The sequence below is a fragment of the Scyliorhinus canicula genome, chromosome 5 (genome assembly GCF_902713615.1).
Source record: "Scyliorhinus canicula chromosome 5, sScyCan1.1, whole genome shotgun sequence".
In the NCBI taxonomy this organism is placed as follows: domain Eukaryota; kingdom Metazoa; phylum Chordata; class Chondrichthyes; order Carcharhiniformes; family Scyliorhinidae; genus Scyliorhinus; species Scyliorhinus canicula.
Window position 1 is genome coordinate 211430009 of NC_052150.1, and position 16076 is coordinate 211446084.

At 42.5% G+C, this 16076-nt stretch overlaps 1 protein-coding gene across 11 annotated transcripts in view; it reads left to right on the forward strand.

The window, feature by feature from the left end:
• kmt2ca (lysine (K)-specific methyltransferase 2Ca) overlaps positions 1-16076 on the forward strand; it is a 537383-nt gene that overhangs the window by 21560 nt on the left and 499747 nt on the right. For 7 of the 11 annotated variants that reach the window (XM_038798416.1, XM_038798419.1, XM_038798423.1 and 4 more), the window contains exon 1: positions 15384-15618. The exons of 1 other annotated variant lie outside the window; for it this stretch is intronic. In XM_038798416.1, the coding sequence (XP_038654344.1) occupies positions 15596-15618 (23 nt within the window). In that variant the 5' untranslated portion in view covers positions 15384-15595. Of the gene's footprint in view, positions 1-15271; positions 15619-16076 lie in introns of those variants that run through there. 3 more of the 11 variants (XM_038798417.1, XM_038798427.1, XM_038798425.1) reach the window with 2 other exon arrangements.

A 16076-nucleotide genomic window follows, 5' to 3' on the forward strand; every position in this document is an offset into this window, starting at 1 on the left:
GTGTTCCAGGTACACCTTATGAATGTGAGTTTTTTTTTGAAGGGGTGGATGATAGATGAGATCTGTGTATAAGGGCCTGGCACATCATGCGCACATGTTCTGGTTGTGCTCAAAGCTGGCGGAAGTCTGGAGGTCCTTCTTTAAGACTGTAGGCAATTCTGCTCATTGGGTTGGAACCTTGATCACTGGCGATTTCTAGGGTTTCGGTTGTGCCGAAACTCGGGGAAGGGGCTGACGGCCTGGCCGTTGCCTCAATGGTGGCAAGGAAGCGGATCCTCCTGAGCTGGAGGTTGACTACACTGCCAAGAGCCTTGGCGTGGCTGAGTGACTTGATGGAGTTTTTACACCTCGAAGGTTAGGTTTACTGAGAGAGAGTCAGTAGAAGGGTTTTACCGCAGATGGTGGCCATTTATATTATACTGTAAAGAGCTGTTAGCTGTTGGGAGGGGGGGGGGGGGGGGGGGGGGGGGAGATAGGGTGGGTGGTGGGATTTAGTAACTATGTTCTACTGTTGTAAGAAAAGATGGGGGTGAGGGAGGGGGCTTTTACTGTTTAATTGTTCTGTGTTTTTGTAGGTTTTGTATTTTAATAAAAATATTTTCCCCCAAAAAATCAGCATGGCAATGAGTAATACTTGCTTTACAAAACAGATTTGGTTCCTGTTAGAACCCCTTCAGACTCTGGCCAAATGCCTTCAAAAAGCTGGTTAACCTGGTGTGTTCATCATCTTCCTTGCCCCAGACAAGACTGCTTTACTTTAAATATTATTACTCTTTTTTAAACTATCCTACTGTGAGAGAATTCTGGACTCTGCGTCAGACAGATCAGACTTCACCTCATCTTTCTCCAAAGTGTTCTCCAAATCTGAGTCTCAAGTGTTTTCAGAATGTGTCTCTGCATCCCGTGGCTCCACTCAGCAATGACCTCATCACCCCAAGCTGAAAAACAAATTAACTCCGCAGGGACTTCCCCAGTTGAACTACAGTGCATTAGCCTTCAAAAACAAATCCTTTTTAAAAGCGTGACCACTGCAGTCAAACACCATAATCCCAAGGCGTTCAACCCTTAAATTGTCCCAAAATGTATAGTTCAATATTCTGAAAATCCTCCACTCATTACAGTGTCACCCCTCCCTCCCTCCCTCCTTCTCTGGCTGTGCCACTGTGTCTCTCTCTCTCTCTCTGGCTGTCACCTCTCTCTCTCTGTGTAGTCGTATCGCCCTCCCACCCCTCGGATTTCTTATTTAAGGAAAGAGGTTAGCAATTCAGAAAAGCTTTACTAGCCTAATTCTAAGAATGAACCAGTTGTCTTATGAGGAAAGGTTGGAGAGGTTAGGTTTGTATGCACTGGAGTTCAGAAGAGTAAGAGGTGACTTGATTGGAACATGTAAGATGCTGAGCAGCCTTGATGTGGTGGAAGTGGAAAGGATGTTTCAACTAGGAGTTGCTGTTTAAAAATAAGGGTTTGTCCATTTAAATTGGAGATGTGGTACTTTATTTCTTGTGGGTCGTGAGTCTTTGGAACTCTCTTCCTGAAAAGGCAGTGGAAGCAGAGTCTTTCAATACTTTTTAAGGCAGAGAGATTCTCTATAAGCAAGGAGGTGAAAGGTTGTTGGGGATAGACAATGCAGTTTTGAGTTGGCTGTCAGATCAGTCATGTTATTAAATGGCAGAACAGGCTTGAGTGATCAAAAAGCCTGTTCCTCGTTCGTATGTTCTCAGGGCAATTGTGGATGGGCAATAAATGATGTGTTAGCCAGTGATGCCCACACCCCATCAAAAAGGGAAGTTATCCCCAGTGTCCTGGCCAATATTTATCTCTCAATCAACATCACAAGAACAGGATTCCTTATCACATTGCTGTTTGTTGGGAGATTGATGCACTCATATTGGCTGCCACATTTTATACATTACAACAGTGACTACAGTAATTCATTGGCTATAAAACGCTTTGAGATGTCTATTGGTCATGAAAAGCACTATATAAATGCAAATTTTTCTTAACGAAGGACTGAATTACGTCTGTGTGATTGTAGTGTAAAAATGTCAGTGGATAATTGGACTTGGTAAAATTTACTTGATGTACTTTTCTTTCCTGAAGTGCAGCCTGATTGCATTTTTGAGGTACAAGTTAAAACAATTCATTTTTCATTCTGTTTGCATGTTTTGTCACTCATTTAAGCTCTCCTTGGATTGGATTGGTTTATTGTCCGTGTACAGAGGTACAGTGAAAAGTATTGTTCTGCGTGCAGCTCAAACAGATCATTCCGTACATGAAAAGAAAATACATAATAGGGCAACGTAAAATACACAATGTAAATACATAGACACAGGTATCGGGTGAAGATGTGTGAAGAGATCAGTCCATAAGTCCATCAATCCATAAGAGGGTCGTTTAGGAGTCTGGTAACAGCGGGAAAGAAGCAGTTTTTGAATCTGTTAGGGCGTGTTCTCAGACTTTTGTATCTCCTGCCCGATGGAAGGAGTTGGAAGAGTGAGTAAGCTGGGTGGGAGGGGCCTTTGATTATGCTGCCCGCTTTCCCAAGGCAGCGGGAGGTGCAGACAGAGTCAATGGATGGGAGGGGGGTTCATGTGATGGACTGGGCGGTGTTCACGACTCTCTGTAATTTCTTCCGGTCTTGGGCCGAGCAGTTGCCATACCATGCTGTGATGCAGCCAGATAGGATACTTTCTATGGTGCATCTGTAAATATTGGTAAGAGACAATGTGGACATGCTGAATTTCCTTAGTTTCCTGAGAAAGTACGGGCGTTGTTGTGATTTCTTGGTAGTAGCGTCAACGTTGGTGGACCAGGACAGATTGTTGGTGATGTGCGCACCTCGGAATTTGAAGCTGTCAACCATCTTTACCTCGGCCCCATTGATGCAGACAGGGGTTTGTACAGTGCTTTGCTTCCTGAAGTCAATGACCAGCGCTTTAGTTTTGCTGACATTGAAGGAAAGATTGTTGTCGTTACACCATTCCACTAGGTCTCTATCTCCCTCCTGTATTCTGACTCATCGTTGTTCGAGATCAGTCCCACGGCGGTTGTGTCATCAGCAAACTTGTAGATGGAGTTGGAGCCTAATTTTGCCACACAGTCGTGTGTGTATAGGGAGTATAGCAGGGGGCTAAGTGTGCAGCCTTGCGGGACCCCGATTTTGAGAACTATCGTGGAGGAGTATTGTTGTTTATTCTTACTGATTGTGGTCTATGGGTCAGAAAGTTGAAGATCCAGTTGCAGAGTGAGGAGCCAAGTCCCAGATTTTGGAGCTTTGATATGAGCTTGGCTGTGATTATGGTGTTAAAGACGGAGCGGTAGTCAATAAATAGGAATCTGATGTAGGAATTCTTGTTGTCAAGATGCTCCAGGGATGAGTGTAGGACAAGGGAGTTTTTGACGGGCATTGAATGTCTAAACCAGCATTTATTGCCCATCCCCAGTTGCCCATGAATGTCATACCAGCTGCGGCGGTATGCGAATTGTAGTGCACCTAGGCATTCTGGGAGTATGGAGTTGATGTGCCTCATGATCAACCTTTTGAAGCACTTCATTACGATCAATGTCACGGCCACCGGACGATAGTCATTGCGTCACGCTGCCTGGTCCTTCTTTGGGAACGGTATGATGGTGTCTTCTTGAAGCAGGTGCGGACCTCAGAACAGAGAAGGGAGAGGTTGAAGATGTCCATGAACACATCTGCCAGCTGGTCCACGCAGGATCTGCATGCACAACCAGGGACCCCGTCCGGGTCCATCACCTTCCGAGGGTTCACTTTCAAGAAGGCCGATCTGACTTTGGAAGCTGTGATGGTAGGTGTTTCCGGGGCTGCTGCGGCAGTTGACAGCGGTTTGATGGTTTCCTGCTTGAACCGTGCATAGAATGCATTGAGATCATTGGGGAGGGGTGTGTTGTTGCTGGAGATACTGCTCGGCTTCACTTTGTAGCCCATTATGTTGTTTAAGCCTTGCCACAACCGATGAGAGTCTGTGATTCTAGCTTGGTTTGATATTGTCTCTTCGCATCCCTAATGACTTTACGGAGATCGTACCTCGATTTCTTGAATAGGTCAGGGTTGCCTGACTTGAACGCCTCAGATCTGGCCTTCAGTAGGGCATCAATCTCCCGTTAAGCCATGGTTTCCGGTTGGAAACGTACATGCTGCTTTCCTTGGCACACAGTCGTCTACACAGTTACTGATAAAGTCTGTGCCGGTGGTGGCATACTCGTTTAGGTTTGTTGCTGAGTTCTGAAATATGGATCAGTCCATTGACTCCAAGCAGTCACGTAGGAGCAGCACTGCACGACCTTCTTAACAGGATTCTCCCGCTTCTGTTTCTGCTTCTATGCCGGGAGAAGGAGCACCACCTTAAGGTCCGATTTTCCGAAGTGTGGTCAGGGGATGAAATGGTAGGCGCCCTTGATTTTTGTGTAACAGTGATCAGGAGTTTTGTTGCCCCTGGTGGGACAGGAATTGTGTTGGTGGAGTTTTGGAAGTGCACACGAGGTTGGCCTTGTTGAAGGCCCCGACCACGATGAACAAGGTTATTTGTAACTGTACAATTCGAGAGCAGCACGGTGGCGCAGTGGGTAGTACAGCTGCCTCACGGCGATGAGGTCCCAGGTTCGATCCCGGCTCTGGGTCACTGTCTGTGTGGAGTTTGCACATTCTCCCAGTGTCTGCGAGGGTTTCGCCCCCACAAACCCAAAGATGCGCAGGTTGGGTGCATTGGCCACACTAAATTAAAATTTTTTTTTAGAATACCCAATTATTTATTTATTTTCCAATTAAGGGTTAATTTAGCGTGGCCAATCCACCTAACCTGCACATCTTTGGGTTGTGGGGGTGAAACCCACACAGACATGGGTTGAAAGTGCAAACTCCACACGGACAGTGACCCAGGGACGGGGTTTGAACCTGGGTCCTCAGCGCCGCAGTTCCAGTGCTAACCACTGCGTCACATGCCGACCCTGACCCCTTAATTGGAAAATATGAATTGGGCAATCTAAATTTATGAAACAAAAATAACTCTACAATTCATCCAGCTCACTTCTGCCTGGGGTGACCATAAGACAGGAGCAGAATTAGGCCACTCGGCCCATTGGGTCTGCTCCGCCATTCGATCATGGCTGATATTTTCTTATCCCTATTCTCCTGCCTTCTCCCCATAACCCCTGATCCCCTTATTAATGGGTGGGTTGTAGACGGGTGGGATGTAGACTGCTGTGATGATGGCTGAAGTGAACTCGCATGGAAGGTAGTACGGGCAGCATTTCGCGGTCAGGTACCCCAGGGTAGGTCACCAGGGTCACCACATCCGAGCACCAGGAGGAGTTGATGAGGCAAACCCCTCTACCCTTTGCTTTGCCTGATGATGCCATGCGGTCCGTACGGTGCATTGAGAAGCCTTCAGGTTGTCTGGCACAGTCTGTTGAGTCGGGTGAGCCATGTCTCTGTGAAACAGAGCACACAGCAGTCTCTTACTTCCCTCTGAGAGGGTCTCCAACAAAACAATCAAATAAATTGAAAACTTTCAGTGTAAAAATATCATGTGACTACTGAACAAAAGAAAAACTGAACCTGGTAATGAGTTTTTACACATACATTTTCACATTGAAAGACAGTGGCTCAGTGAAATGAATGAATTCAAAAATATATCTTAATGGAACAGTTATGTTGAAATGTTATTTCTGCAACAATTATTGCTGTACCATGTTGAGCTACAGTAAAACTGCACCAGCTTTGATGGTTTGTAAAAGGCTTTAGTGGAGAAAAGATATGCATTGTGTAAATATTATGCCTGTAAGATTGTATCCAAAATTGTTGTCTTTTAAAGATTGTACATTAGTATATTGTACATTAGTGTACTCAAAAAGATGGGCCATAGCACTTCCGTACTACAACTTCTGTGTGTAATTTTTGAAGTCTGTTCCCAGATATTTTGGTTTCCATTTGTTTCTTCTAGGCACTAAATTATATTGACAATTAACCATGTTTTGTAGAATACATAGTGAGTGGATCCAACTGCACTGCCAACAAAAGTTGCATTTGTATTGAGCCTTTAAAAGAACAAAACAACATTGGCAAACAAATTTAACACTAAACCACGTGAGATGTTAGGACACATGACATAATGATCAAAGAGCTAGCTTTTACAGTTTCAGAAGGGGGGGAGGAAGTTTAGGAAGGCATTCCAGCAGCCCAGACAGTGGGGGAGCAATACGAACCCAGAATTGGAGTAAAAAATCTGAAGATTGTAGGGCTGAGGAGATTGCAGTGCCAGAGGGATGGGTGAGGCCCTGGAGAAATGTGAAAACCAGGGTGAGAATTTTAAGTTGCTTCGTTGGTGTATGAAGCTTTTCTTCCGGTCAGGGTTTTTATAACATTCTAGGCATTCTCGCTGTTTACTGCAAAAACGTATTTCTGTAAGCCTATGAACTATGAACTGAAAATAGCACCTTAATGTGTGATGAATGTGAGACTGTGGGGCTTACCCATCACACATTTCTGTCTACTCTGAATTTCAGTAACTTCACAATCAGATGGTAACGTTCAAGTTAACTACTGGAAATGTTGATGAATAAGGCAGTTACAATGAAGCAAAATACAAATGTCAAGTAACTAGCAGTACTGTTGGGGCAGGACTATGTTGACTCGAAGTTCATTTTTAAAAGTCAGTCGACTGCCTAAAATTATATTAAAAATTATATTTTTCTCTATTTGTAGCATAATGAGCTCTGCTTTCAGCACTTGTCACTTTTTCTTGCCATATCACAGGAAACTACGGTATATGATGTGTTTGTTACTGGACCAGCTTCAGTATATGCTATATAACTGTTCTGAATTCACTGTGAAGTTCATACAATCCTTGGTCAGAATAAAGCAATAGTCCATCCACTAAGTTATGCATGCACAGTCACTCCTAGGTTATGGTTGAATATTTACAGATATTATAGGCACAGTTGCCACCATATGTTTGGAATTTTAATTTGCTGATAGGGAATCTTAATTTTGGAGGGTCAGCAGTGTGAGAAACTTAGTTCACCTCTCGAGTGACAAATGAGATGCTGCACCGGGGTGGCCAGAACAAAATGGTGGTCTAGTGTGTTGTAACTTTTAAATATGAATTATTGGGATGTCGGTATTGCTGGCTCGGCCAGCATTTATTGCCCATCGCTAATTGCCCTTGAGAAGGTGGTGGTGAGCTGCCTTCTTGAACCGCTGCAGTCCATGTGGTGTAGATACACCAACAGTACTGTTAGGGAGTTTCAGGTTTTGCCTCAACGATAGCGAAGGAAAATTGGATTGGCAGTGCCAGACTGTGGCACAGGAAGATTATTTTTCAAAATAAACTGTTTTTCTTTGGTTTTTGGAATGAAGGGAAAAGAAATATGTACAATTTAAATTAATAAACCACAACATTATATTATTAAGGGATGAGTTGTAAAGCAGCAATTGATTCTTGAGGCGTAAAGTATGTTGATCAATCACTTAAACTTTGGCTTGGTTTGTAAAGATGTCTGTGTATATGTATCTACGGGGTGTATTTGCTGAGAAATGTTATCGCCTGTAAGTTGCTAGTTTATGAATTTGATTCACCTCCAATGTAACGCTTGTGATACATTTCCAATGTTCTTGTGGGGCACTATTCCAATACAGCCATTGTTCTTAAAATTCATTGCAGGTGATGTGTTCTTACTACCATTTGTGAATACCATTGAAGGTTGGCAAAAATGTAGCTTTTTTTTGTTCCCAATATGTGAGTTTATGTTCTATTGAAACAAGCTGGGACTTTTAACTCTTGAAAGATTTTGAGAGAGTAAATCAGGAGAAACTGTTTCCATTGCTTGGAGTTTCAGTAACTGGAAGATTTAGATTTGACAGGTAACACCTCGTTTGGCCTCAACTGGAATATTGCCTCCAGTTCTGGACATCACACTTTAGGAAGGATTTGGTATTGGAGGGTCCAGAAAAGATTCACAAAATTGTTCCCAGGATAAAGAACTTTGGTTACATAGAAAGATTGGAGAAGTGATGGTTTAGCGAAGATTCAATAGTGGTGTTCAAAATTTTGATGGTTCTAGACAAGAGTGATTTGGGAAAAAACGTTCCTATTGGTGGAATCATCAAGAATCAGATGTCACAGATTCAAGGTGATTGGCAAAAGAAGCAATAGACGACATGGGGAAAAGCTTTTTCACCCAGCAAGTGATAGGATTTGTAACGCGTTGTTAGTAAATCATCTCTATACCCTTGTAAAGGTCTTGACATTCTCTCTGAAGTGTGGTGCTCAGAATTGGACACAGTATTCTAGCTGGGGTTGAACCAGTGACTTAATAAGGTTTAACATAACTTTGTACTCTATACATCTGTTCACAAAGTCAATGATTTGATGAATGAGGCAGTTACAGTAAAGCATAAGACAAATGTCAAGTAATGAGCAGTACTGTTGGACAGGACTGTGCTGGTGCTTGATGGCTAGCAGGGGATAAGAACATACAAGAACATAAGAACTAGGCGCAGGGGTAGGCCATATGGCCCCTTGAGCCTGCTCCGCCATTCAATGAAATCCTAGCTGATCTTTTGTGGACTCAGCTCCACTTTCCGGCACGAACACCATAACCCTTAATCCCTTTGTTCTTCATAAAACTATCTATCTTTATCTTAAAAACATTTAATGAAGGAGCCTCAACTGCTTCACTGGGCAAGAAATTCCATAGATTCACAACCCTTTGGGTGAAGGGGTTCCTCCTAAACTCAGTCCTAAATCTACTTTCCCTTATTTTGAGGCTAGGCCCCCTAGTTCTGCTTTCACCCGCCAGTGGAAACAACCTGCCCGCATCTATCCCCTTCATAATTTTATATGTTTCTATAAGATCCCCCCATATTCTTCTAAATTCCAATGAGTACAGTCCCAGTCTACTCAACCTCTCCTCGTAATCCAACCCCTTCAGCTCTGGGATTAACCTAGTGAATCTCCTCTGCACACCCTCCAGCGCCAGTACGTCCTTTCTTAGGTAAGGAGACCAGAACTGAACGCAATACTCCAGGTGTGGCCTCACTAACACCTTATACAATTGCAGCATAACCTCCCTACTCTTAAACTCCATCCCTCTAGCAATGAAGGACAAAATTCCATTCGCTTTCTTAATCACCCGTTGCACCTGTAAACCACCTTTTTGCGACTCGTGCACGAGTATACCCAGGTCTCTCTAGAGCAGCATGTTTTAATATTTTATTATTTAAATAATAATCCCTTTTGCTGTTATTCCTACCAAAATGGATAACCTCACATTTGTCAACATTGTATTCCATCTGCCAGACCCTAGCCCATTCATTTAACCTATCCAAATCCCTCTGTAGACGTCCGGTATCCTCTGCACTTTTAGCTTTACCACTCATCTTAGTGTCATCTACAAACTTGCACACATTGCCCTTGGTCCCCAACTCCAAATCATCTATGTAAATTGTGAACAATTGTGGGCCCAACACTGATCCCTGAGGGACACCACTAGCTACTGATTGCCAACCAGAGAAACACCCATTAATCCCCACTCTTTGCTTTCTATTAATTAACCAATCCTCTATCCATGCTACTACTTTACCCTTAATGCCATGCATCTTTATCTTATGCAGCAACCTTTTGTGTGGCACCTTGTCAAAGCCTTTCTGGAAATCCAGATATACCACATCCATTGGCTCCCCGTTATCTACCGCTCTGGTAATGTCCTCAAAAAATTCCACTAAATTAGTTAGGCACGACCTGCCCTTTATGAACCCATGCTGCGTCTGTCCAATGGGACAATTTCCATCTAGATGCCTCGCTATTTCTACTTTGATAGATTCCAGCATCTTCCCTAATACTGAAGTTAAGCTCACTCGCCTATAATTACCCGCTTTCTGCCTACCTTCTTTTTTAAAGTGGTGTCACGTTTGCTAATTTCCAATCCGCCGGGACCACCCCAGAGTCTAGTAAATTATCACTAGTGCATTTGCAATTTCCCTAGCCATCTCTTTTAGCACTCTGGGATGCATTCCATTAGGGCCAGGAGACGTCTACCTTTATCCCCATAAGCTTGCCCATCAGTACCTCCTTAGTGATAACAATCATCTCAAGGTCCTCACCTGTCATAGCCTCATTTCTATCAGTCACTGGCATGTTATTTGTGTCTTTCACTGTGAAGACCGACCCAAAAAACCTGTTCAGTTCCTCAGCCATTTCCTCATCTCCCATTATTAAATCTCCCTTCTCATCCTCTAAAGGACCAATATTTACCTTAGCCACCCTTTTTTGTTTTATATGTTTGTAGCAACTTTTACTATCTGTTTTTATATTCTGAGCAAGTTTACTCTCATAATCTATCTTACTCTTTATAGCTTTTTTAGTAGCTTTCTGTTGCCCCCTAAAGATTTCCCAGTCCTCTAGTCTCCCACTAATCTTTGCCACTTTGTATTCTTTTTCCTTCAATTTGATACTCTCCCTTATTTCCTTAGATATCCACGGTCGATTTTCCCTCTTTCTACCGTCCTTCCTTTTTGTTGGTATAAACCTTTGCTGAGCACTGAAAAAAATCGCTTGGAAGACAATGGACCGAAAGGCCTCTTTCCGTGCTGTTAAAACTCTATATAATGTATATTTTTTATTTTTAAAAAGTCTTACAACTCGCTCTGCCACCTGCAAAGGTTTATGTGCAGACACTCCTAGATGTTTATGCTCTTGTACCCCTTTTAAAATTGCGCCACTGTGGTAGAGGCAGATTCTATTGAAGCATTAATAAAAGGAATTGGGTTATTATGGGGAGAAGGCAGTGGAGAAGCACGGTGAATTACTCCACAACAGGCCAAATAGCCGCCTCTTGGGCTGTAACAATTCTATAATTTATCTTTATTTCAACTTTATTGAATCCAAACTTTTGCAGAGGCTAGAGGGAAACTAAATTGACAACAGTGACTTGTTGAAAGAACTTGATCTGTTTTATTGTGTTTTCCATTGGCTGTTGTGCAGACATCTGCATGCCGCTGAATTGTTCTTGATGAAGGATTAAAGATTTTGTGTAATCACTGATTTTCTTGAATATAATATATTGGTCATTGTCCATGAAGTATTATTTTGTATGCAGTATAATTTAATAGTCAGTTGCAGCCTATTGATAATGTGGGCCTGTTGAGGCTACTAAGGAAAAAAATCAGTTTAATACACCAATGTACTTTAATGTTGGGTAATTTTCCATAATTCATCACTTGAAAATGCTGAAAAATGTGCCTACTAGTTATATCACTCTTGAAAAATTGTGCCTCCAACAAAATTTGGAATGACTATCCATAAAAACTTTTCCAAAACCAAATGATTGTAGAGGTAGGAATGGGACAAGCAAAGAAACAAATGGGTGTAGAGGAGGTGTATGTGGTAATTGCAGAATCTTCACCAATTGCTGATGTCTGACAAAATGGGAGCAGTGGTTATAATCTCTGGAAACCTAATCAAACATATGTTGTTTCTTGAGCTTACTTTGAACTTCTTTGGAACAGAGTAGGAGGCTGAGGCCAGGGCAGACATGGGTAAAGAATCAAAATAATAGATGACTTGAAGGTTGAGATTATGCTTACATACTGAATAAAGGTTGGTAGCATAGTAGTTAGCACTGTTGCTTCACAGCGCCAGGGTGCCGGGCTTGATTCCCGCTTGGGTCACTGTGCGGAGTCTGCACGTTCTCCCTGTGTCTGCGTAGGTTTCCTCCGGGTGCTCCGATTTCCTCCCACTAGTTCCGTGCTTGTTTGGTAAATTGGACATTCTAAATTCTCCCTCAGTGTACCTGAACAGGTGCCGGATGTGGCGACTAGGGGATTTTCACAGTAACTTCATTGCAGTGTTAATGTAAGCCTACTTGTGACACTAATAAAGATTATTATTGCCTTGTGAGAGTCACCTTAAGAAAAGTGTGTTTTATCAAGTGATGTCATTTGTGGGTGGAACTGGAATGTGATTGTCTTTTACTTTTGTTTTGAGCTGGAAGCTTCTTTGTGTTTAACTTTCATTTTAGGTAGTTGGGGAGCTGCATTCAAGCAAGAAGGTGTATTGATCCCTCTCTGCAATAAAGAATGTCTTCAGCTCACTTGATAATTTAAAAGTGATACCGGTTTCTGTAGATAATTCAAACCTGCTATCTTTGTTAAAAAGGGTATTTGACTTGTGGATGTTGCTAGGAAAATTATTAAGGGTTACCTATAGAGTATTGTATCTGTGGGGATTATCAGTATCGGTAGTTGATAAGATGTTTACTGTGTGTTTATAAAATGTTAACTGGATTCACAGAATAAACATTGTTTTTGTTTAAAAATACTTTAGATCTCTGTTGCATCACACCTGTAAAGTGGGCCCTTGTGCTCCCATAACCAAAATCTATTAAAAGTTGTGGGTCAGGTGAACTCCATGATATACTTTGGTGTGCTCTAAACCCTAGCCCATCATATTATTCTCTGCAAAGTAGTTAACAATTTAATTTTAGTCTCTAATATAGAGGAGAGTGCACTGTGAGCAGTGAATACTGTATACTAAATCGTAAGTTCCAAGTAGATAGTTTTAAAAAAAAATTGAGTACCCAATTCTGTTTTTTTTCCCAATTAATGTGGCCAATCCACCTACCCTGCATATCTTTGGGGTGTGGGGGTGAGACCACGCAGACATGAGAATGTGCAAACTCCACACGGACAGTGACCCGAGGCCGGGATAGAACCCGGGTCCTCACCGTCGTGAGAAACAAAATAGTTTTTTAAGCTGGAAAGGAGTGTTGAGGCCTTGAAAGGTAGTAGATTAAGGGCAGTTGATATATCCCCTAGGCTTGTATAGGAAGACATTGTGGAGAGAGGGTGTGGGGGTGATGAGTGGTCCAGGATGACATGGAGGGAATGGCCCCTTTGGATTGCAAAAAGAGAGGAGGGGAGGATGTGGATAATCTATTGCATGTAGGGACCGAGCACAAGGGGGATCCTATCCTTGTGGGAGAAGTAGAGGTATGGGCTGAAGTGAAAGAAATGAATTGATAGTTAAGGATTCTGTCAGTAAAGGTGGAGGAGATTCCTCAGTTGAGGGGAAAGGAAACACTGATGGAAGGTGGCATCATTAGAACAGAAGTGTTGGTGACTTTGGGTGAATGGTATAGACTTTATAGGAAGCAGGGTGGGAGAGCGTGCATTTAAGGTGGCTTTGAAGGTCAGTAGGCTTGTAATGAATACTGGTTGATAACCTCTCCCCAGAAATGTGAACTTTGTCTCCAATTTCCACCCTTCATATAGGCCTATCTATGACTCAACCTCTCTATATCTAGGCTAGGTTATTGACCAGTATCCATCATAAGCGCACTGACTTTCTCAGCTCATCAGCCTGAGGCGTCCAGTCTGATTCTCCTTTCATTTACGGTGTCTGAATTCCTGAGTATTTGCCAGCTTTTTCTGTTTTTATCTATTATGGTATAGTTGGACACCGTCACATTTTATGGGGGACATAGTATAAATATTTCCCACATCAACTGTGATATCTTACTGAAATCCTCGTGATACCCCTGCAGTCTGTAATGGAAACCAGTCGTCCAAGAAACAAACCGTCTCACCATTAGCAACTAAACAGGGAAGAGATAGTCTTTCACTCGTTCAGTGCTCATGGCATGGTTTTTAAAAAAGTGTTGCAATTTCACATTAGGTAAAAATGCTAGGAAGGCTGATGATTTTCATCTATGGAAATGTCGATTTGTGGTTATTGAGTTACAATGAACGTTCATTATTATTTCACCAAATCATTGAAATAAGACGGGGAAGTTTTAGTGTAATCTTTTAAGAACATTTTGTACCAAGATATCCTATTTGAGGGTGGCGTTAGATACTAATGTAAAGTTTCCGCCTGTCTTCATTTGAGGTGTGGTATTTCCTCATTGGCCGTTTAACTGGATTTCAACAATTAAAATAACAATTCTATTAGAATTTGCATGTCTAATGTTCTGTAAGGTTGTTTAAAAAAATCTATCTTCGCAAGATGCTTGAAAATTACCACTAAACCGCTTAAGTAAATAATATAATTTACGTGGTGCTCATTTTGTTCTGGAGACATTCACTGTCGTAAACTCTGTCAGCGACTTTGCAGAATTAAGCTGCCGATTATACATCTTGGAACAAATCGGCAAGGTTTTTTTCAGCTTTAATGCACAGCAAGAGCGAATGGATTTCAGATCTTCCAAATGTCGCATTCAACTAACACTTAAAAAAAAGAAATGCAACAGTTTTATGCAGCGCCTTTTAATGGACACGCCCCTCACAAGAAATAGGAAAGGGATGGGGGCGGTAGCTTACAGCATTGTACAAGGGCTGGTCTTCAGGGAAATTGATGTTTCAGATTGTGGGAACAAGGTGACTGAAAGTTTTGTTGCCGAGGGTGGGAAGACGGGGCTGACAATGTCAAAAAGTCCCCTTTCAGACGCTGCCTACTTGGTGTTTTAGCATTTTCAGTTGTTGTTTCGGAGCAGCATTGGAACCCTCTCTTGATTCTTGGTGCTTTCAATTAGACATGAATGTTTCGTGTATTAAATTAAGTTTCCCCTTTCCAAATGCGCCAGTTAAAAATGGAATGCCCGAAGGGCGACAACAATCAATGTCCTTTTCTGAATGCAGTAAGAAGTCTTACAACACCAGGTTAAAGTCCAACAGGTTTGTTTCAAACACGAGCTTTCGGAGCGCAGCTCCTTCTTCAGGTGACTGGAGAGGTATTTTCTGAATGAGCTGAGAATCCAGCAAAATAAATGTAAAAACGTTACGGTTTAAAAGCAGATGACAAGCCTGTTACTTAATATTGTCCGGAATTCTAACGGGCTTATTGAAATAACCTGCAGGCCGTTACAAAGTGCAGGATTTTTGCAAAGTGTCATTTTATAACGCTGAAACGGACGTCCCAACATTTAAAACCTTGCTGTGGAACACCGACAGAGTAATTAGACTAGCTCCGTTCACTTGACCGGAGAAATCGTGTCCCTCCTGGCCGTCAGAAATGGTGCTGTTTGACCGACACCGATATGGTTAAACTATTCCGCCACCTCCTTGCTCTTCTCCCCCCTCCGGACCTCGGTGCAAATTTATAATTGAGATGAATTATCAGACGTTCACGTGGCTATGATTTCAAATGAATTCCCGTTTCGCTCTGCACTCGGGAGGAATAATCTGGGACGTCAAGTACCTTTTTGTTACTCCCCACGCTAAGCGGAAGTTCCGAATAGAATGCTGGAACAGTGCATAGTTGGAGCGCAGTGATTCGATTACCCGGTTGTCAATCATGGATAATTTCCCCAAATTGGTGAGGAGACCCAAAGAAGCGCACGCCCAAAAGTGTTTTGAGAACTGCAGCCAGCCAACCAGTCAGTCAGCAGGGAGACGTCAGGAATCTGGCTGGAGGGCAGCCAGGGGGAAAGCGGCGTGGTGTAACTGATTGCAGCTGGCAAATACCAGCTTCCCTTCCCCGGCGTGACACGAGCTCATGTTCAAAAGCGGGTGGGAGAAATGCTGGAAATGCACCTTAACGTGTTCAGCTCTCAAACGTTTTAAGATCTCCTCTCCATGAGCCCCCGCCCCCCCGCGCAGTAAGTTGAAAGAAACTCGCTTGAAATGTTTGACTTCTTCCATTTTACTTGCCTCTCTATCATGTTTTCAAGTTGAAATTTTGGATATTGCATTTTACACTGTTGGTAAAGTCCCATGATTGCAAAGTCGTTGGAAGCTGATTCTCTAAAAGGAAACACACGTAGTGCAGAGAACATTTGCCAATATTTTTCGTCCATGGTGTGACTTTGATTGTCAAAATCATTTTTAATATGACCTGTTTCTCTTGTTGGTAACAACAAAAATATGGTAGACACAGTCTATTTCAATTTGTGTTGTGATGGGGTTTAAAATGGATTCACCAAATTGAACTTGAGTCTTAATCCCCTCCCTACCTTTTTGTTGAAATCAGCCCTGTGGTTGGTTCTGTTGTAAGGAGGACAGCACTCTATTGCAACATGAAGTACAATTTGAACTTTTTACTGGGTGTGTTAGGGAA